The sequence below is a fragment of the Mobula birostris genome, chromosome 1, assembly GCF_030028105.1.
Source record: "Mobula birostris isolate sMobBir1 chromosome 1, sMobBir1.hap1, whole genome shotgun sequence".
In the NCBI taxonomy this organism is placed as follows: Eukaryota; Metazoa; Chordata; class Chondrichthyes; order Myliobatiformes; family Myliobatidae; genus Mobula; species Mobula birostris.
The window spans coordinates 206,879,723-206,903,305 of NC_092370.1; the positions used below are offsets into that span (position 1 = coordinate 206,879,723).

At 37.8% G+C, this 23,583-nt stretch overlaps 1 protein-coding gene across 6 annotated transcripts in view; it reads left to right on the plus strand.

Annotated features, from left to right (window-relative positions):
* ppp1r13bb (protein phosphatase 1, regulatory subunit 13Bb) overlaps positions 1–23,436 on the plus strand; it is an 84,713-nt gene extending 61,277 nt beyond the window's left edge. For all 6 annotated transcript variants that reach the window (XM_072269802.1, XM_072269819.1, XM_072269810.1 and 3 more), the window contains 8 exons: positions 9,375–9,547; positions 9,882–10,404; positions 10,512–11,260; positions 13,087–13,224; positions 13,345–13,478; positions 19,280–19,446; positions 20,534–20,733; positions 22,506–23,436. In XM_072269802.1, the coding sequence (XP_072125903.1) occupies positions 9,375–9,547; positions 9,882–10,404; positions 10,512–11,260; positions 13,087–13,224; positions 13,345–13,478; positions 19,280–19,446; positions 20,534–20,733; positions 22,506–22,547 (2,126 nt within the window). In that variant the 3' untranslated portion in view covers positions 22,548–23,436. The remainder of the gene's footprint in view (positions 1–9,374; positions 9,548–9,881; positions 10,405–10,511; positions 11,261–13,086; positions 13,225–13,344; positions 13,479–19,279; positions 19,447–20,533; positions 20,734–22,505) is intronic.
* Positions 23,437–23,583: the final 147 nt, after the last annotated feature.

Sequence of the window (23,583 nt, forward strand, 5' to 3'; positions counted from 1 at the left end):
CATGGTCAAATTCTCTACCTCATTCAACATCAGCTTGTCTGCTTCTCCCAATAGAGCACCTTTCAAAGTCACTTTCAGTAAAAAGTGGGCAGTAGTAGTTTATCTAAAACTTAACACCATTCCAAGTAAGAAACAAATACATGTGTTATCTGCAGTTCAATTCTTTTTTCTCCATCTGTTTATTCTTTTCAAAATGGATTGCATCTGTTTTTTTTATCAAGTAATATTTTTGTGTAACTTTAGCAAATGTTGCTAGTATTTACAAACGTATTTATTGCCTGTTACACCACTGGCAGTGAAGGCCTCTGGCAATGTTGAGGGCTTCCTTCATTGTGTAGCTTCCTCTGTTTTCACCACTGTCAGTCATGCAAGTCCTGGGTGGAGACTCGGGAACTACATCGCACTTAGTAGAAACGTTGTTCATTGCTGTTTCCATAACAATGTTTTACCAGTTAGGACTGTTGGTCCTGAGCTGAACCCCCAAACCTGTAGGACTGGTGGACCACTCTTAGTCTGGCCTCTACTCTTTGACCTATTTGGCATGGGTGACCTTACCAAGATCCCAAGCATAAAGTCCTGGCTTCAGTCAACATAGCTCTCCTGAGGCATGTTCCAAGCTTCCAAACCATGACAAGGTTGTGTTCCTTCTGGAGGAAGTTGCTATTAAGGTGAATGAAATTCATGAGAAATAACACGCAATTAAGCAAAATCTTTGTGAAAACTGATGTGGCTGGACCAAATGAAATATTGAGTGGGTATTGTATGCTGTTAATTTGTTATATACTTATAATTACCCAATATGATTTTAAATGACCACATTTACCTTAACGTGAAAAGGTGAAGTAGTCTGTACTTGGGGCACATAAGATCAGCTGAAAAAAAAAATCAGAAATTAAGTCTTCAAGTGAAGCTTTGTTCATTTCACAGGATTGGGGTTTAAAATAATTGCAGTTTGCAAGAGCTCACCAGAACTCTTCTTAAAAATATGGTCGCTTAGTTCACTCTATTGGAGTTTATTTGCTGGGGCACAATTCCCTCGTGGTGTATAGTGACTTTGAACCAAAGAAGAACAAAATGTAAATCAAAAATTATAATCCATGTACTTTCTTTCCTTCTGGCTCCAAAGTTAGACTAGTTTAACCTGTAAATGCATTGCAAAATACTGCTGCTTGTTCTATTCATGGCATATTTTGATCTTACATTGAACCTTTTGTAATTAGATTATTTATCCCTTATCCAGACCTGAACTAATGACAATTTTGATTGTCTAGTCCCACTCTATCCTTTTAACTAATACTGTTTTTCTTCTTGAGCACTTTGTTAGAATGAGCTAGACCACTGATTGTTGATGCTCCAATTGTCATCTGAAGCTAAACTTTTGTCTCTATATTTTCAATTGCCCAGTCCTTTGACCCCCTTCGTTTGCCCTTCTAATCTGAAATCCTTTTCCAAGACAGTATAATCCAGACCAATTTAGAACATCATAATAGGAAATAGAATCAGAAATAGCCCACTTGGCCCCATGAGTTTGGTATTCACAGCAAATGAAGTCATGGCCGATCTATTCTTGGTCTCAAAACCATTCCCTGCACTCTCCCTTTTCTCTTTGACTCCCTTGTTGTTCTACCGTAAATACATTCAATGATTCTGCCTCTAGAGGTCTCCGTGATTAGCAAGCTCCAAGCAGTTATGACCCTCAGAAGGAAGAAATTTCACCTCACATTTTAAATCTGAATCTATGCCCATTGGTTCCAGATAGCCCCACTAGAGAAGCATTGCCTCAGCATCCATCCTGTCAGAACCTATTGGAATATTATATTTCAAGACAAAAGTCTCTTAATTGATATTCTCAATAGGTCATGTGCATGATTAATCTTTGCATTTGTATCTTTGCAAAGGAGCAAATATATCCTCCTTTGAACATGGAGACCAAAAGGGTACACATTGACCTGATCCTTGTGATCATGGTTATTAACCTGCAACATTGACTCTGTTTCTGTTGAATCTAATGCCCTGACCTGCAGCAATTTCTTTTTGTTTCATGTCCGTTCACTTATCATTCCATTCCAATCTCTTTAATGTCTACAGTTTAAAATCCTCATTCTCATCTTTGCATTGCCTCATGGCCTGGTCCCTCATTATCCCACAATATGAATCTGCATTGCCCCCCTCTGCCTCAACTCCAGAACACTATTTCAGCTGTGGTCTCCTTTTCCTTCCCACCTTCCCTTTTCTCTGCTGTTGGTGTCAATGACCATGACTTCATCTGCTTAGGTTTTATGCTCTGTTGTCAACTTTCTAAATCCTCCTCCTATCTAGTCACATTACTTTTAACTACTAAGATACTTTTAAAGCTGCTTTGGCCAGCAATTGGGCCACGCACTATATCCCTTTATGATTATGACTCTGTTAATTATTGTGACTTAAGAGGATGTGCTGGAGCTTTTGGAAAGCATCAAGTTGGATAAGTCGCCGGGACCAGATGAGATGGGAGGCAAGGGAGGAGATTGCTGAGCCTCTGGCGATGATCTTTGCATCATCAATGGGGACGGGAGAGGTTCCGGAGGATTGGAGGGTTGCGGATGTTGGTCCCTTATTCAAGAAGGGGAGTAGAGCTAGTCCAGGAAATTATAGATCAGTGAGACAAACTTCAGTGGTTGGTAAGTTGATAGAGAAGATCCTAAGAGGCAGGATTTATGAACATTTGGAGAGGTATAATAAGATTAAGAATGGTCAGCATGGCTTTGTCAAAGGCAGGTCATGCCTTACGAGCCTGATTGAATTTTTTGAGGATGTGACTAAACACATTGATGAAGGAATGTGTTTTGGATTGGGTGCTGTGTAATGAGCCTGAGGCGATTAGGTAGCTGGAGGTAATGGAACCCCTTGGAAGTAGTGATCATAATATGATTGAGTTCAGTTTCAAATTTGAAAAGGAGAACTGGTATCAGGTGTATCGATATTTCAGTGGAACAAAGGAAATTACAGTGGTATGAGAGAGGAACTGGCCCAAGTCGATTGGAAAAGTAAGCTGGATGGAGGGATGGTAGAGCAGAATTGGATGAAATTCCTACAAGAAACGAGAAAAGTGCAGGAAAAATATATTCCAAGAAAAAAGAAAATCATGAATGGAAAAATGGCACAAATGTGGCTAATGAGAGAGGTTAAGGCTAAAATAAAAGCAAAAGAGACGGCGTACAAGGAAGCAAAAATTAGTTGGAAAACTGAGGACTGGATGACTTTTAAAAACTTACAGAAGGAAACTAAGAATGTCATTAGGAAAGAAAAGATGAATTATGAAAGGAAGTTGGCAATTAACAAAGGATACTGTTTTTAAAAATATTTCATAACTTATTTCATAATTTACATATTACTATTTAACTATTTATGGTTCTATTACTATTTATTACTTATGGTGCAACTGTAACGAAAACCAATTTCCTCCGGGATCAATAAAGTATGACTGTATAGGACCGATTGAAAATGATGCTGGAGAAATTATAATAGGTAACAAAGAGATGGCAGAGGAACTAAATGAGTATTTTGCATCAGTCTTCACAGTGGAAGACATTAGCAACATACCTGATAGCCAGAGGTCTCAGGGAATAGAATTAGGTTCATTCAAGATTACTAGAGAGAAAGTGCTTGGGAAGCTAAATGGACTAAGAACAGATAAGTCTCCCGGACCGGATGGGGTGCACCCACGGGTTCTGAAGGAGGTGGCTTTGGAAATTGTGGAGGCATTGGAGATAACCCTCCAGGAATCAGGTAGACTCTGGCATAGTTCCGGAGGACTGGAAGGTCGCAAATGTAGTTCCACTGTTTAAGAAAGGAGGGAGGCAGCAAAAAGAAAATTACAGACCTATCAGTCTGACATCGGTAGTTGGAAAGTTATTGGAGTCAATCCTCAAGGACGAGGTTATGAAATACCTCGAGGTGCATGACAAGATAGGTCCAAGCCAGCATGGTTTCATGAAGGGAAGATCCTGCCTCACCAACCTATTGGAACTTTTTGAGGTAATCTCAAATAAGATTGACAAGGGAGAGCTGTGGATGTTGTCTATTTGGATCTTTAAAAGGCCTTCGATAAGGTGCCGCATAAGAGGCTGCTTAATAAGATGAGAGCCCATGGAATTACAGGAAAGATATTGGAATGGGTGGAGCATTGGCTGATATGCAGAAAGCAAAGGGTGGGAATAAAGGGATCCTATTCTGATTGGTTCCCGGTTACTAGTGGTGTTCTGCAGGGGTTGGTGTGGGGGCCGGTTCTTTTTACAATGTATATCGATGATTTAGATTATGGATTAAATGGTTTTATGGCTAAGTTTGAGGATGACACCATGATAGGTGGAGGAGCAGGAAGTGTTGAAGAAACGGAAAGGTTGCAGAGAGACTTGGTCAGTTTAGGAGAGTGGGCAAAGAAATGGCAGATGAGATACAATGTTGAGAAATGTACATTTTGGAATAATAATCGGGCAGATTATTTAGATGGGGAGAAAATTCAAAAATCAGAAGTGCACAGGGACTTGGGGGTCCTCGTGCAGGATACCCTAAGGGTTAACCACCAGGTTGGATCAGCAGTAAGGAAGGCGAATGCTATGTTGGCATTCATTTCAAGAGGAATAGTGTATTAGAGTAAAGAGGTGTTGATGAGGCTCTATGGGGCACTGGTGAGACCTCATTTGGAATACTGTGTGCCGTTTTGGGCCCCCCTATCTTACAAGAGATGTACTGATGTTGGAGAGAGTTCAGAGAAGATTTATGAGGATGATTCCTGGAATGCAGGGGCTAACATATGAGGAGCATTTGTTGGCTCTTGGACTGTATTCATTAGAGTATAGAAGAATGAGAGGGGATCTCATAGAAACATTTTGAATGTTGAAAGGGTTGGACAGAGTAGATGTGGAAAGGCTGTTTCCCTTGGTGGGTGAGTCCAGGACAAGAGGCCACAGTCTTAGAATTAGAGGGTACCCATTTAAAACAGAAATGAGGAGAAATTTTTTTAGCCAGAGGGTTGTGGATTTATGGAATTCGTTGCCACATACAGCTGTGGAGGCCCGATCATTGAGGATGTTTAAGGGGAGGATTGATAGGTATCTAGTTGGTTAGGGTATCAAGGGATATGGGGGGAAAAGCTGGAAATTGGAACTAGATGGGAGAATAGCTCATGGTGGAGTGGTGGAGCAGACTTGATGGGCCGAATGGCCTACTTCTGCTCCTTTGTTTTGTGATCTTGTGAGGAAGAGCAGTAGATGTAATGTATATGGATTTCAGCAAGGCATTTGATAAGGTACCCCATGCTGTCTTTATTCCCCACCATCAGTGTATCCTTCAGTTTCATTCTTCCTTGTATGCTTACCTTATATCCATTTAAGAGTATTGCTAGTCAGTTCAATTATTCATGCTTCCGAATTGTAATAATTTTGAGGAGAAAAAGTTTATCTTAAGTTTCTGGTGTATTGATGGATCACATATCTGATTTTTACCAGCATGTGAAATTGTTTATTTATTTGTAATCCAGGGAGCGGGAAGCACAGAATCAGATATCGCTGTGATGATTGTACGTTATAGCATCAATTATTTGTCGACTATAAAGTATAGATATTAGAAACCATGCCCTGATGCATTTGCTAATAAATACTAATTTTTGCTTTAATCTCATTAGTCAGTTGATGGTTGTTAGAAGACCTAATTGTGGAAGCCTTAAGTTTCAAATGAAAGACTTTTGAAAGCAAATTAGCAATTTAGTAGACTTTGTTTTCATACTCCACTAATAAAACCTATTTAGTTTGGTAATTAATTGCAATGGGTTTTCACTTTTGAAGTTCAGAGTGGAATGAAATCAAGGCTAATAAATTATTGGAATCAGGTTATTATTGTCACATGTACTGAGATACAGTGAAAAGCTGGTCTTGTATACTGTTCCTACAGATTAATCATTACACAGAGCATTGAGGTAGATCAAATTAAAGGAAAAATAATGCAGAATAATGTGTACCAAGTTTGTATTTCTAAGCTGTTCTGTTGCTGTACATACTATTTATTACAAATTATAATTTGCACATTGCACATTTAGACAGATGTAAAAAGAGTTTTATTCAGGTATGCGAAGGATGTAAGAAATAAAGTCAAATCAATTCAACTACAGAGAGCGCAGTGCAGGTAAACAATGAGATGCAATCTTGTAACTAGGTAGATTGTGAGGTCAAGAGTCCATTGACCATACTAGGGAACCATTTAGTAGTCTTAGAAACAGTGTGCTAGAAGCTGTTCTTGAGTCTGGTGGTTCAATTCTTCTAATTATGTTGTGCCAGACATTAGCATGCTTGGTGTAAACTCAAGCTCCTGAAACAGGAAAGGCTTTAGTTTTGTAGTGCAATATCAGTTTCTTAAAAGACTTAACATTAATATAATGCAATTTAGTCAAACATTTGTTCAAGTACTATTTCATGATTTTATTACTTTATATTTCCAATTTAAACTTTGTTTTTCTGACCCTTACACTTTGTTTGGATTCATTTTGTTCTTTTGTATTTGTGTACTTTTGCTTTGTGTCCTTCAGTGTCTCACTTCCCTTTGCCTTCTTGGACAAAAACAAGTGCGAGTTTGAAAAATATTCAGACATTTGGAAAGTTTCAGATTTAGACTCCATAGTGGATCTGTTTTATTTTCTTCTACTGACTCTCTAAAATCTACAGATGATCCATTTGACAGCTTCTATTCCTGACAAACTATATTTTGGGTCTGTGGAACTACTACTGTCTTTGCTTAAAGGAGGAAAGTGCTTTATTACCTATTCAGTGAAATAGTTTATCATGTCTTAAATGTAATGCTTTGAAGATGGCAAATTAAATATTTTGTTGGAATTATTTCATACTTATAAGTATTTGTGCCATGTAAATTAATTAAATATTTTACTCACATTTAAAGGAAATGAATTTGACGTGAAATGAAAAATTAAAACAAGTTCTGCATTTCTTTTTCATTCTACATATATGAAAAATAAGGCTTAGATTGTATATTTGTAGTGTTCTTTTTAGTACACCGATGTAATTGCACATAATTTTGAAGCTGCATATTCCTAACTATGCACCCAGAATTAGTTAACTTCCTGATTGAAAATTTTTGAAACTTGATATTCCTGAATTGCATTTTTTATGCATTAGTCACAAATAAATATTGTTTGTATTATTAAACTTAAAGGTGATCATCTGGTTTTGCTGAAAGTAAGGTACGACTCAAAACTGAGACTTTAAAAAAAGTTTGTCTTCTCAGCATTAATTTGATGGGAAGTAGAAGATTGCCTTGCAGGCATTGCCCTTGACTAAATAAATAAAAATCATTTGCATCTAAAACTAAGCATTAGGTACATAGATATGTTGGATGTTAGATGATTATATTTACTAGATCAAACAAGAGATAAGACTGGTCATTTATCTTGTTAATGTTGAGTAATAATTACACTGAATATCCTAATATACTTAAATGTATATTTTAATAAGGAATATTTTCAAACTATAAAATAATTCCTTGTTTTAATATCTTTAACAGAAAGATTAAAAATAACTTGCGAATTGGAAATATTTAGAGTACAATGCATACACTACAAATTTTTTGTAAGTGTGCACTATATGTGCACAAGATTTATTAAGTTGCCCAACAGCAAATTGTGGAAGGTTCTCTGAGTCTGAAATTAGAAAATGTAAATGCTGAAACTACTAAACAAATCAAGAAGCATCTGTGGAGGGAGAAACTAAATTGGTATTTTGGTTTGATAACTTTTCACCAGAACTAAAAAAAAAAGTTTCAAAGTGATACTTAAATTATCTGGGTGAGTATAGAGATCCACAAAGTTGTCTTAAACTTGGCATAACTAAGACAAATAAAGTTAAATATGAAATATTCTAGATATTGTCAACAACACTTTGCCAGATAAACCAAATCAATTTTGGCCTTCTCCTGTGATTTATGATGCTCCCTTAGATTGTCATATACATCAATTTTATAAGATGTATTTGCTAATTTTATTATTTTCAAGTAGTAAATTTGCAATTTCAATTATCCTTAGCAATTAGCTTTAGTGCAGTTTGGGGATTCTGCAGGGGAAGATGGCTGTGGTGCCCCATTTAGCTGTTTAGTGACCTCTTTTGCTGGAAATGTAGATGTGAATACTAGCTAGAAGCAGCATGGTAGTGATGGTAATCCCTCACTTCCAAAGTTGGATAAATGGCTTTTAATCTCTTACAGTAATATTAGCCACTTGGTCTAGGTAGAGGTGGTTGGAGCTGTAACTCAGTGTTACTCAAATTGCAGAATGGAGGTGAAAACAAAAAACAGTGAAAGAAACTTGTGTAGAGATTTGGGTTTTCTTTTCAAGTTGTCCATTTCTTTCTGATGTTTGTTGAGAATTGAGGATGTAGACAAAGTAAATGTACTTTGCTTTTTTGGAAATTCAGAGCAAAACGACACAAATCATTTGAATTTAGTTGATCATTAAATTTGTGCAGTCAATATTTATAGAAATGTTTTTTTCACTTGCAAGTATACTTATCTTGAAAGAACAACTGAATGTGAAAAAAGGTTAAATATCAATTACTTGACTGAAATTTCCAAAGTCACTGATTGCATTCCATTATTTAAAAACGCAAACAACAGGAATTCTGCAGATGCTGGAAATTCAAGCAACACACATAAAAGTTGCTGGTGAACGCAGCAGGCCAGGCAGCATCTCTAGGAAGAGGTGCAGTCGACGTTTCAGGCCGAGACCCAAGGGTCTTGGCCTGAAACGTCGACTGCACCTCTTCCTAGAGATGCTGCCTGGCCTGCTGCGTTCACCAGCAACTTTTATGTGTGTTGCATTCCATTATTTTCTGGCTACCATTATATTACTTTCTATTTCTTTGATAAATGTAACTGTAACAGATTCATGGAAATAACTTGTTTATTGTTCCTTTAAGACAATTAAAATAGAAGTTTTATTTGAAATTTTTTGAGTACTGATAACTAATGATACAAGGTTTGCAATGTTGTTTAAGTGCTGGCTCATTAGACTTGTGCAAATTCTTTAAGAAAATAATTCTATTGTGCTGTAATTTGTTATTTATCACCTAATACTACTATTTATAGTAGGTCTTCTGAGCAAATATGAATTCATTATTAATAAAAACTCAACTGGTTGCATACGTTAGATTGCATAAGTGGCATTAGATAGTTTTTTCATGTTCCCAAAATGTTATTGTGTTTCCTTCCACCCTACTATATAGGCTGTGGCAGACTGGGGAAACGAAATGGGTGTTATAAATTTTATCAAAATGCGATAACTATTTAAATCTTAAATTTAATAAATGTATTACAATTTTTCATATCCTAATCAGCTAATGATGGAAGCTGGCCAACACCCCCACCAGGATCTGTTGCCATAGGGAAACTACCTCCAACGGCAAAAAATGACTGGAAGGAATCCAACATGGATACGGTTTTGAAGCCAGGAACTGGGTCAAGTCAGGTCCTGTCCACTACTTCAACTGTTCCAAGCAGTGAGAAAATGGTAAGATTTGTCTGAACTTCAGAATGTTCTGATTGATTTACATTTTCCTATTTTGATACATAAAAATAATTTCAAGTTTGTGGACTTTAAGTTGGAATATCCTGCTATTTCTCAAAACAAAATTTGATTTTGTCAGAGTCAAAGCTTTATCTAAACATTTTGAAGTGCCTGTGTTCATTGAATAATGTGATTTAGTAGTTGCTTTTATGCTTTCAACTGATGTTGATGTTTTCATATTTAGCATTAAATAGCCATTAATTCCAAATTGTTTAAACTATGTACAAGTTTGTTTTGATAAGATAGTTAAAAATAATTAATATTGCCTTTAATTTAGGGTATTGAACCAGGAAGAGTGCCTCCAGCTGCACCTAATGCAGTAAAGCAACTGCCTCAGTCTTATGGACCTCACCCCAAACCCCTCGTGGCTATTGGCTCTACAAATTCACTGGAAAGAATGAAAGACACAACTCAGCCCCGACCTAGTATGGGGTCACTTTCTAACATAGCTACAGAAAACTGGCAAAGACCTACCCAGCCTCAAACTCCTGCTAGCACATTTCAGGCTGGTACCTCTCAACAAATTCAGCAGAGAATTACTGTACCTCCAAGTCCAACTTATCAGTCTGTTGGTTCACCATTGTTCCCCACTGGAGATAACAGACCCGATCCACCACTAGCAGTAGCTGTAAGACCATTCTTGGCTGATAAAGGCTCAAGACCACAGTCTCCACGAAAAGGGCCTCAAACTGTTAACTCCAGTTCAATCTATTCGATGTACCTTCAACAAGCTACGCCACCAAAGAACTATCAGCAATCTGCATATAATACCTTAAACAAAGCACATACTGTTAAAGCAAGTAAGTGGTTTATTAATTGTGTGATCAAAACTATTAACAGGTGTATAGAGTTGTGCATATAGTGAATTCGAATTACATTTGATTAACTGAAGTTTTCTTCTCTCTAGTGTACGGGAAGCCTGTATTGCCATCAGGATCAGGATCGGGTTCTGGTTCAGCTTCTCCGTCTCCATTGCCTTTTGCTCATCCCCAGCCGTCCTATGGTTCCCATCCCCAGGCAACTGATGAAATCCAAATGAATGGGAAGGAACCAGAACAAGAGAACTTGCCAAGCACTAATTCGAATGTTGAAAACATCCCACGTCCTCTCAGTCCTACAAAGCTATTGCCAATTGTGCACTCACCACTGCGTTATCAAAGTGATGCTGATCTGGAAGTTCTAAGGAAAAAACTGGCTCATGCACCAAGACCTCTAAAGAAACGCAGTTCCATAACGGAGCCAGAAGGGCCTAGTGGACCAAATATTCAGAAACTGTTGTATCAACGTTTTAATACTCTAGCTGGGGGTATGGATAACACACCATTTTATCTCCCTAGTAACTCGCACGACTTTGTCGGTGCTTTAACAGATGTTGATAATGGTAACACCAGCGTAGTGGAGTCTGGATCAGTCCAGCCTGAACCAATAACTCAGCTTGAAAATCAACCATCATCAGATGCCAATGATAATCAGTTGCCTTCTCCACTGCATTCTGAATTAATTCAGACAGATAACAATGACATCCCTGCTACAGTGGAGGATAATAATAATAATCCTGCTGTTATTCAAACAGAACAGCTATCAAGCCCTATACCAGAGGCTGTATCACCAGAGGAAGATGTTCCTCCACCACCTGCTGTCCCACCACCACCAGCTGTAAGTTTTGTCATGCCTATTATAAATAAACAAAAAAACTGTGTGTAATGTTTTTAAGGCTGCGTTCCCTGAGATTAAATGATTTACAGTTAGAATATTGTCCATTCATCTGCAGAAGAATTTTGAATGAGAAAGGAATGATTCAGCTATTGATGCCTGAATCGATGTAGGACAAAAGAGGGGTTTCTGTTGAGGGAATATCAGCAGCTAGGGTGCAATTTAGAAAGTAGAACCACAAATTTAATTTCTGGATCACTACCTAAAAAAAATTTCATATTGGCACAGAAAAAAAATAAGCTCAGACAATTGAAGACCTATTTCAAACATTGTGTGAACTGTAGATTTCAATTCAGGCCTTGAAAAGTAGGAGCTATTCTTTTGAAATGGGCTTTACTAAAATCAGGCTGGGATAAGAATCCCAGTGAATTGAATAACTAGGGATGTAGGTAAGTAAGTTGTTAAACTGGTGAAAAGTGTGGTTTTAGCGTGGGGAAATTCAGTAAGTAAAAAGATGGAGCTTGGGTAGTAAAATCAGTAATGCTAGCCAGAGTCTGTCAGGAGGGGACAGTAAAGAAAAATGTGATAGTATATCTCCAGCTAGAATCAGAGCAGAGGAAAAAGCTTATTAAAACAAAAGTATAGGCTTTATTTGAAGGTGCACAATATTTATAACAGGATGTGTGTTAATTCATAACAAGACAAGTGAATAGGAACAAACTAGTAGGATCTAACCTGTATAGAAATGTAATTGTGGACGATTCTACTAAGCATTTAGGCAGTATGGAAAAGGAGATCTGATGGGGGTGGGGGGGAACTAGCTTGAAATATGAAGGAGTAGAGTTCATTTTGGGAGGTTGTGGGGAACTATGAAATAGCAATTGCCGGCAAACATAGGAGGGAGTATTGTTAATAAGTTGTGAAATTGAGAGAGGCGTCTGGGAAAGGTAATATAACAATCATGGGGACTTTAAATCTGGATGTACACACTGGGCAAACCAAATAAGTAGCAAAAGTAGATTTCTCAGCATTTTAATGTATGAAGTTAATAAAGTAGCAAATTGTTTTAGATCTAGTATTGTACTAGAGAAAGCAATGTAAATAGTAGTTGAGAGGCCTTTAGGGAACAGTGATCATAAGATAGTAAAATGTTATAAAAGTTTGACGTGATTTGTTTCAATCTGAAATTAGGGTCTTAAATCTGAAGGTCAAGTTGGCCAAGATAAGAAAGCTACATTAAAAATGTGACAGTAAATGAGTAATGGCTAGCTCTTTAAGAATTAGTCTACAAGTAATATTATTTTAATGTATGGCAAAAAAGTTCAGGTAACTTGATCCAGCTACAGCTATCAAGCAAAATTAAAGATGACATTAAATCAAAGAGAAAAGTTTAAAATGTCAAAAAAAAAATACACTGCATTACTGCCACTTGGGATAGGAGTTCAGAATTCAGTGGAAGATGAAGGCAAAGATGAGTAAATGGATTTCTTGTACAAGTGTCAGTTCGTGGGGAAAATAGAAAAACAGACATAACAACCTATCGGTACGTATTTAGAAAATGGTCAGGCAAGGTAACTAAGGCTGGAGAAATTGAATTGCAGAATAAGTAAATAGCAGTGAAATTAAATTAACATTTTGTGTATACTCAAAAAAAAAAAAAGGCACAGAATGCTAGTTGCAAATAGTGGCAAACTTGTTTAGCAACGATCTCAAGGAACTGGACATCTCATTTGCAGTTCCTTTTCAGGGCTGCAAGTAGTTTGCTGTTTGAAATTGAGTTACCAATATCTGTTGCCTGAATTGTTGAATTTTCTTCTGTCTTTCCTCAGATTAAACGTACAAATTTAAAAAAGCCTGATTCAGAGAGAACAGGATGTGGAATGAGGGTAAAATTTGATCCTCTTGCTTTACTACTAGATGCTTCTTTAGAGGGAGAATTTGATCTTGTGCAACGCATCATTTATGAGGTAGTCTTTCTCTATTTACTGTATTGTTTGTTGCACTTGGAATTAAAAATTGCTATATTAGAATGTAATGTTTTAACTGCTATTTGATGTGTTAACCTTTTGAAAATTTTTTTTGGTCAGGTTAATGATCCCAGTCAACCTAATGATGAGGGGATTACGCCATTACATAATGCCGTTTGTGCTGGTCACCATCATATTGTGAAATTCCTTGTTGATTTTGGTGTAAATACAAATGCAGCGGATAGTGATGGATGGTAAGACGCATGCAAATTGAAGTTTGCTGTTCACTCTGTTGTGTAAAACATGAAAATCAGTTGAAAATAGTTTCTTGTTTTATGAACTACAGTTCAGTTACAAAACTATGAATAGATTTTTGCAATATAGATCTATATAAAAAATTCATTAAGTGGTGTAAATTAAACATAATTTTCTAAGTCCTGGCTTTCTGTGAACTTTCTTTCTTTCTTTATCCATTCCTTCTTATACTTTGCCAGCCTGACATGATTGATGATATATTGGCCGCCTTGGACTCCCTCAAAAGGAAATTTGCTCGTTTCTTTCTCTTTCATTCTGTTTCTGTCTGCCTCTCTGGCCCATGCGTGCTGACGGAATGGTGGAGTAGGCTTGATAGGCTAAAGAGGTTAATTCTGCTCATGTTTATGTCTTATGAAAATTAGACAATAGTATGGTTATTTTCTAATTTAGTTCTGGGCAGAAACATCAGATTCAATTGCCGAAGTCAGAGGAAATGCATAGTTATACACAAGTATAATTCCTTTGTGCCAGATATTCTAAACTGTTACCTTCAATAATGGAGTTCAAACTAGTATTATTATCAAAGTATGTATGTTTCTCCATATCCTACCCTGAGATTCTTTTATTGTAGGCATTCACAATAGAACAAAGAAATACAACAGAATCAATGAAAAAGTATCCACAGACAAAAACTAATAAACAATCAATGCACAAAAGAAGATTAGTTGTGCAAATACAAAAAATATTTTCAAGACATTTGTCAGTTTTAAAATGTATCTTGAATTTTGCCTGACAAGTTGCACTCAGAATGAGGGATAGGTTAGAGGAACAGCACCTTATATTCCATCTAGGTAGCCTCCAACCTGATGGCATGAACATTGACTTCTCTAACTTCCATTAATGCCCCACCTCCCCTTCTTACCCCATCCCTTATTTATTTATTTTTCCCATTCCCATTCTGATATGTCTATCCACAGCCTCCTCTATTGTAAAGATGAAGCCACACTCAGGTTGGAGGAACAGCACCTTATATTCCATCTGGGTAGCCTCCAACCTGATGGCATGAACATTGACTTCTCTAACTTCTGCTAATGCCCCACCTCCCCCTCGTACCCCATCCGTTATTTATTTATATACACACATTCTTTTTCTCTCTCTGTTCCTCTCATTATACCCCTTGCCCATCCTCTGGGCTTTTCCCACCCCCTCCTCCTTTTCTTGCTCCCTGGGCCTCCTGTCCTATGATCCTCTCATATCCCTTTTGCCAATCAACTGTCCAGCTCTTGGCTCCATCTCTCCCCCTCCTGTCTTCTCCTATCAGTTCAGATCTCCCCCTCCCACTTTCAAATCTCTTACTAGCTCTTCCTTCAGTTAGTCCTGACGAAGGGTATCAGCCTGAAACGTCGACTGTACCTCTTCCTAGAGATGCTGCCTGGCCTGCTGCATTCACCAGCAACTTTGATGTGTGTTGCTTGAAATTTCAGCATTTGCAGATTTCCTCGTGTTTGAATTCTGTCATTCAGATCATTAACATATAATGTGAAAAGTAGCGGATCCAACACTGACCCTGTGGAATACCACTAGTTACCAGCAGTCAACTAGAAAAGGCCACCTTTATTCCCACTCTTTGCCTTCTGCCAGTTAGCTGATATTCTGTGCATTCTAGCATCTTTTCTGTAAAACCATAGGTCTTACCCTGTTTAGCAGCCTCGTGTGTGGCACCTTGTCAGAGGCCTTCCGAAGAGCCAAGTAAACAACATCTGTTGACTCTCTGTCTATCATGCTTGCTACTTCCTCAAAGAATTTTAACATATTTGTTAGGCAAGATTTCCCATCATTATTCCCCTTTGGCATATTTTATCACGCGCCTCCAAGTATTCTGAAATCTATTCCTTAATAAAGGCCCTGAATTTTAAAGGTCCTTAATAAACGCACTGAAGTCCCTTCTTAAAAAGTGACATTTGGGATAGTCTAGTCCTCTGGAACTATTGATTCTTGATCATTACTAATACCTGCACATTCTCTTCAACTACCTCTTTGAGAGCCCTGAGGTGTAGCGCATCTGGCCCAGGCAACATACCTACTTTAAGATCTTTCAGCTTCCCAAGCACCTTCTGTTTAGTAATAGCAGCACTCACTTTTTCCCCCGACACTCAAATCTCTGGCATACTGATGGTGCCTTGCACAGTGAAGACTGATGCAAAATATCAGCCACCATTTCTTTGACCCCATTACCAACTCTCCAGTGTCATTTTCCAGCAGTCTGATGCCTCTCTTTTATTATTTACATATCTGAAAAAAAACTTTTGATATCCCCTTTTATATTATTGGCTATCTTACATTCATATTTTATCTTGTTGATTAGAGCTTTATTGTCATTGCTCGGGATGAGATTGCAGTGCTACTCCATTCAGTGCAAAACTGTATCCTGGCAATTCAATTACTAAAAGCACCATGACTAAAACAATGTCCGAGTTACTTAGAATGACATCTATGTTACACTGAATTAAAAACAAGCAACTCTAAATTAAAAGAAACAGTGGCTGCCCCATTCAGGTATTGCACATGCCCATGTTATAAAATACAGTGATTAAGTGTAGGATAGCATGGAGAATTAAAGCTGAAATTTAATGAAGAACACTGAAATCAAAGAAAGGCAGGTGCCCTAATTAAATCCAAATCGTACACATGCCCATGTATTGCACTTGGAGATTGTCCACCGTGACTATGGGTAGGTGGGGTGGTCATTGTTAAGTTGCACGGCAGCCCTGGGTAAGAAGTTTTTTTTGGCCTGGATGTTCATGCGGAGATGTTTCTGTTTCTCCTGCTGGATAGTAGGAGATTGAACATATCTGATAGTTGTGTCCCAAAAACCTTCTGTGCAGTGCTAATCACTTGTTGAAGTGTGTTTTGGTCGATCTTGTTGCAGCTAGTGTACCATATAGGTCAGTATGCACTCTGTGGCACATTGGTAGAAGTTTAGCAGCAGCTTTTGGGGTGATTTTCTCTCTTTAATCTCCTAAGATAGTATAAGCACTGCTGAGCCTTCTTGGAGCTGTTGGTCCAAGAGAGCTCCTCTCTGATGTTGTCTCTCAAGAACCTCAAGCTGGAGACCTTCTCCACTGCTTTACCAATTAGGGGTAGTAGAGCTTGTTCAGACCTACTTGATTTTCTGAAATTGATAATCATTTTTTTGATAGTGAGTGAAATGGTTATTGCACCATTCAGTCAGTTTCTGTGCCTCTTCTCTGTATGCTGTTTCGTTGTTATTTATAACTAATCCATTTACTGTGGCGTTGTCTGCAAATTTGATGATGGAGTTGGTGACATGACAGGGGCACAGTCATGGGTGAAAAGAGTGTAAAGGACTGGGCTCAGTACACATCCCTGCAGTGCACTGGTGTTCAGGGTCAGGGAGGTTGATGTGTACTTACCCAGTCTGACTATATGGGTGCAATTGGTAAGAAATTCCAGAATCCAGTTGGAAATTGATGTACTCAATGCCAGACTGTGTAGTTTAATGGTCAACTTGTTCGGGAGTATAGTGTTGAAAGCTGAACTATAGTAGATTAGAAAGCGTTCTGGCATAGGTGTCCTTATGCTGCAGGTGTTCCAATATGATGTGGAGAGCGATGGAGGTGGCATCCTCGGTTGATCTGTTTGCCATTTGGGCAAAGTGGTGCTGGTCCCGAGTAGCAGTGATGGCACTGTATGTGGGAAATAACTAGTCTCTCCAGGCATTTGGCAGCTATGGGGGCGTGAGTGCAACCAGTCTGTAGTTGAAGTATATTACTGCTGATTGCTTTGGGATTGATATGGTGGTTGATGTTTTGAAGCAAGCAGAGATCACAGCAAGGCGCAGACCTCTACCTCTGCTAGCTGGTCAGCGCAATCCCTGAGAACCCACCCAGGTATGCCATCTGGTCCAGCTGCTCCGTGTGCTTGAATATTGCGGAGAGTACATCTTTGGCGTGTGCCCAGAGACTTGAGATCTTTAGGCACGGAGCTCGAATAAAGCAATGCAATGGACTTTTAACATCGTAGACCAGCGAGTTGTTTGTTATGTCTTCCCTCTCGCTGTGAAACAGAGACATATTTCTCCTTTATTAGGGAGGGAGGGAGCCTGTGGTATGTCAAATGCTGGGTGAACAATGTAGTCTTTGGAGTGCTGCAAGTCTGTGTCAGTAGTGCTGTTGCTTTTGCTGCATGCTTGAGTGCTCAGTGACAGGTGCTGATACTTTTTTGCCGGTGGTGGGAAGGGGGATCGTGCTTGTTGCAACTTGCACGTGGGAAGGGGGAGCTGAGGAGAACTCTGGGGTTCTAACACTTAACTGTCATTCATTTTTTGGGGCACTCCTCTGTTTTTGTGGGTGGTTGCTAAGAAAAAGCATTTCAGGATGTATATTGTTATATTTCTCTGACATTACTGTATTTCTGAAACTTTGAAACCTTGTGTGCTCAGTGTCAGCACTGTGTCCTTCTCGGGTGTCAAGGCCTTCATCACTGATTCATTGTCTCTGTTAAACTGAACACAGCATCCCAAGCCCTAAGTTTCCTGGCTTTGTACATCTATGGCTTCTGATTCAGGAATACGTGGATATTTTTATTGCTGGTTACACTGTCTACACATTATTTGATATAGTGCATGACCATGATAGCGTATTCCTCTAAGTTAATTCTCAAATCATGCATTGCTTGGCATGTAAGCACGATCCAGTTTATGCACTGGAAGCTGTGAGACACTCCCTCAGGCCTTACTGTCACTGACTTGGTAATTGGTTTTGCCTTCCTTATCACTGGGGCCGGAGTTAGGAATAAATGCAGGTGGTTGGACAGTCCTAGTTGAAGGCATGGATGAGCCCTGTATGTGCCTGCCGTATTGGTGTAAACATGGTGATTTCACATTTCGGCAAAATTTAGAGAATACTGTCTTAAGACTGGCTTGGTTGAAATCACCAGCTATGATGAAGGAGCATCAGGATAGGCAGTTACATCATATAGCTGTGCTAATGCTAACTTCATGTTGGCTTTTCTCTCATGATTGCTTTTTTATTTGCCTACTGTTGGTTTTTAAAAACTTCCTGCTAAATTTTGCCGTTCTATGCCCTCTTTTGTTTTTATGCCATCTTTAACTTCCCTTGGCCATGGTTGCTGCTGCTTCTTTAGATGAACTGACCTGGTGTCTTCCAAATTACGTCCAGAAACTCCAGCCACTGCTGCCCTATCACTCCTGCTAGTATCCCCTTCAAATCAACATAAGCTAGCTACTCTCTCATGACTCTAGTTTGCTTTTACTCCACTGTAGTACCAATACATTTGATTTTTGTTTCTCTCTCAAATTGCAGTTTGCATTCTATCATATTATGATCACCATCTCCAAAGAGTTCCTGTACCTTAAGCTCCCTAATTCAAATCAAATCTCTCATGCACTCATTTAATTAAAAGTTGTTCTAGGATTTGCATGAAGTCTTTAAATAAACTGAGAATATGTCCTATAAATTGCTGAGTAAGATTCACAGAATTGTTTTTCTGGAGCAAAAGCTAGCATTACTACTTTTCCCCAAAGTGATATTTCCTTACAAAGCTAATGATATTATCTCTACTAAAGAACTGATTGCACATACCAGAGTGTCTCTAGTTGTGTTATTTTAACAATTGGGAAAGCTGTTCCTGTGATTTAAACGACTATGCTTTTCTATATGTGAAAGGGTGATTTTCATAATTCTAAGATGTATGCTTACCTTGGCTTCTGAGTGACTTTTATTTTGAAAATCATCTCAAATAGACTTTATCTTTTCAGGACCCCACTACACTGTGCTGCTTCATGCAACAGTGTCCAACTCTGTAAGCTCCTTGTGGAATCTGGTGCTGCCATTTTTGCCACTACAATTAGTGATGTTGAAACAGCAGCAGATAAATGTGAAGAAATGGAAGACGGTTTTGTACAGTGCTCGCAGTTTCTTTATGGTAAATATGTCTGAATTTTGTACATCTCTTACAAAAATTTATCACTTTTTTTAATCTAAATAACATAAGCCATATGTAATAGATTTCTCAATCATATGTCCAATCTTCTTGCTCTGTACAGGTCAGAAATAGAACTAATTAGTAATGATGAAAAGTCATTGACATAAACCATATAAGGTTTCTCTCTTCACAGATGCTAATTGACTTGTGGACTATTTCGGTATTGGAGTATCCATTGTTTTATTTTTGACTACTACTGCATGTTGATGGATACAATGATACTTATTATTTTCCCAGTCTCTGCTTTTGATAATCCTCTCAAGCTTGATGTGTTGAGAATTTATCATTTAGAGCCACATCGGTGTCAGATGTTATGTTTAGGAAACCAATACACAAGCCATCTCTTCCATTTATTACATGTTTGGCTTATAGTAAATGTAAAGGAGTTATTAATGGAAAGGTCATTTGATTCCAAACAATTGGTTCATTGATCATTATAGAGTGTCTCTCTGGTGCTTCCTTCTCCCTTTTCTCTCCCTTCCCCTTTTCCCAATCATGATTCTCCTTTCCTTGCCCCCTTCCCACTCTCAGTCCACAAGAGACCATATCAGTATCAGATTTATCATCACTCGCATGTCATGAAATTTGTTGTTTTTTTTGTGGCAGCGGTGTAGTGCAATGGATAGAATACTATGGTACTATGCAAAAGTCTTGGGTGCCTTAGCTATATATGTGTGCCTAAGACTTATGCACAGTACTGTATATTAGAGCTATATACAACAGTTTATAGATTCCTCAAATATGAAGGTTCGCCTTGAGTAGATGATTACTTGGTGCTTAAGCTGTGAACAGTTAGTTCTTTTTTTTCCTTAGACCATGTAATGGATTGCCAGTTGATGACAAGCTACTATTTAAGCAGAATTCTCTCCCTTCATTTCTTAGAATTTTAAAGTTATATATATTCTGAAAAGAGGCAAAATTAAGCTTGATCTTGCAGACAGAACTCTATAGCAAATATTATGTACAATAACCTGTGCGTGTTTGCCTTCATCTAAGATGATTGAGAATTACTTTCTACCCACAATAGGAGTGCAAGAAAAAATGGGTGTCATGAACAAAGGTGTTGTTTATGCTTTGTGGGATTATGAAGCCAAGAACAGTGATGAATTATCATTCCACGAAGGAGACCCTCTGACAATTGTGAGACATAAAGATGATGTTGAAACAGACTGGTGGTGGGCTCGTTTTAATGATAAAGAAGGCTATGTTCCTCGTAATCTGCTTGGGGTAAGTATGCCCTAAAATTTTTTTGATTCTGTAATTTTTAGATGTTCTCAATAAAATATATACTAGTGGAACAAAAATAACCAAATAATACTAATTCATAAAAGTAGTTTTAAGACAAGTGGCTCCATTCAAACATGAGGTATCTTGCTCTCGGCCCAGCATAGACTTACTTTATTTAGGTGTGGTGTGTTCTAGAATTAGGAAGAAAGAAAATTTAAGAAGCTTACTGATTACGTTCTTTTGCCTCCCAATGTAACGTAAGAACATCCGAAATAGGAGCAGGGTAGGCCAGTCTGCTCGTCAAAAGCCTGCTTGGCCATTCAACAATATGGTTGGTCTTCTACCCGGAAACATTTTACCTCCCAAACTACTTAGTTCCTCTAGCATCGAAAGGTCTATCAGTCTTTGTCTTGAAAGAGGTCAGTGACTGAACCTGAGGGTAGAGAAATGTTTCCTCATTCCAGACCTAAAGTGCTTATCTTTTAATTAGAGCACTATGCCCTGTAGTTCTAGACTCCTTAGCCAGGAGAAAGATTGTTCAGCTTACTAAAAATTGTGTTTTGCTGGGGTAGCCTCTTACTTTTCTAAACTCGAGGAAGAGCCTAAGCTACTCAATATGACAGGCCTGTCATTCCAGAAAACAGTACATTGCATCTTTGTTCAACCCCCTCTACAATAATATTTTGTTTTGGTCTTGCTTTTTTTCAATATTGCCTGAACTCTAGGAGTGGTTTCACTGGAGCCCCATATTACTGCAGTATTTTTCCTCATGTACTCTGCAATTAAAAGCCAAATGCCATTTTAAATTCTTTAACTGCCTATATTGGGATTAGGATCAGTTGAGTTTCAGAAGAGGTCAAATACTAATCGTACTTTTGGACAGGTACTGATTTTACATTAAATAGAAAAGGCCTAGTTCTAAGAACAAAAATCTTGAGATTGCATGAAAATTGCTTCTGTTTTGGATGATTTAACTTTATAGTGATGAATCAGTGTTCCGAGATCCAAATGTGATCAAAAGGAAATTGCTATTTCTATTTTTTTATATAGATTTTAGTCAATTGTTTTGATCATTTGTTAGCTATAAAAGTTTCCTTGATGTACTTAAGTGCATTTCTTTTTGACTTGCCTCACATCTTTCTTTTTAAGATTACTTTATTACCAGTTATAACAAAATGGAGTCAAAAATTGTTGTTAAGTTTAAGTGCTTTCAAATTATCCTACATCAAATTTCGTAGTGGTCATTGTTAATACTGTGCCACAGGCCTGATTTGCTGTGATAGTTTTATCTGAGGGGGTAGAGATGAAAGACAGTTAATAGAAGGGGAGTAAATTTTTCACACAGTTGTATTGCTTTACTACTAGCCTTGTATATCCTGTAATGCACTAAAGTTCAAAAATTTTGGTGCCTATACTAAACCAAATTATGTCCCATTTATGCCATACGCAACTGATCTATAGTGGTGATCTACATCTCCAGTTTGAATTCTTGTCTTTGTGTTTGAATGCCTGTTAAATCTTACTCCACATATATAACTAACTTCAGTCCTCTGCACTTCTAAGAATATATTCCTTCTAGACTCTTCTGCTGTTTCTTCAAACGTCCATAAGTTATTAAATTCGCTTCCTAATCATTGACCATAGGATATTAAAGGCACATTAAAACTCCCAAGTTGCTCTGTAATCTAGAACAGTACTAGTACAGCTTGAAGTGGTAAAGAAAATGTATTGTAGGCAATAAAACCAATTGTTAACCTTTCTTTCTTTTACAGTTATATCCAAGAATAAAACCTCGACAACGATCTCTGGCTTAAAATCATTTAGCCTTTCCGATTAGAACCTGGAATAGACAGACACAACACTCTTCATATTGGGGGTGTCCTCCAACCAGAGGAGAAAGTAGATATTTATGTGCTGTGATTTGGATATGCAGTAGTTTCTTTTATGGTGCTTTTTCTTTGAACAACACCTACATATATATGCTGGCGTGTGCATGCACACAGCCCATTTGCTTACACTCATGGATCACACAGTGGTAGAGTGGCCTTGTAGTTGTCAAGAAATGGTATCAAAGAAAATGTTTCATACAAACCTGGTTTCAGAGAGAATTTTAATTTATAGAATGGCTGTGTGGATGGACTTGGATTTAATTTGGTTTATGATACAACTGTGCAAGAATTTTGGAATGTATGCTTGAACATGAAGGAAAATTTATTATAATTGAGACAGTGGCTTTTGCAAGATGTGTACTGCCAGAATTGTTGAGGTAAATGAAGTGTATGTGATTAATGGAATGGTGTATGTGATTAATGGAATGAATGGGAGAAGAGCACGAGAATATTGCAAAACATTAACCTATGTTGCCAATGGAAATAATGCAATAACTTACCCAATGTTTGTTGCAGAACACTACAGCACTTGTTATAAGTATTCAAATATTTCTATATTAAAGAGCCTTATTTTTTCCAATAATATTTCTTTGAAACTTTAGCTGCAGTAAGCTTGATATTTGGCCTGAATACCATGTTCCAGATTTCATCATTTAAGTTGTTAACTGAGCACTGTAGTATTGAATGTAAATATTGTGATGTATAAGATTTTAACAGTGAGCTATTATGTATGTGACAACTAAATTTTTCATAGTTGATAGTAATGCACTGCTTAACAACTGTTATGTAAACACAATAAAATACAATGGCATGAACAACAGTGTTTCTAGTTGATTCATTTTGATTCTAGTTTGCTATGGATATTTTAGGTTTTTAATTGATAGTCCTAAACTGAAAACTGGATTGTTTGGAGTTCAAGGTTTAATATCACCAGCATAAGCCGTAAAATTTATTGTCCTTG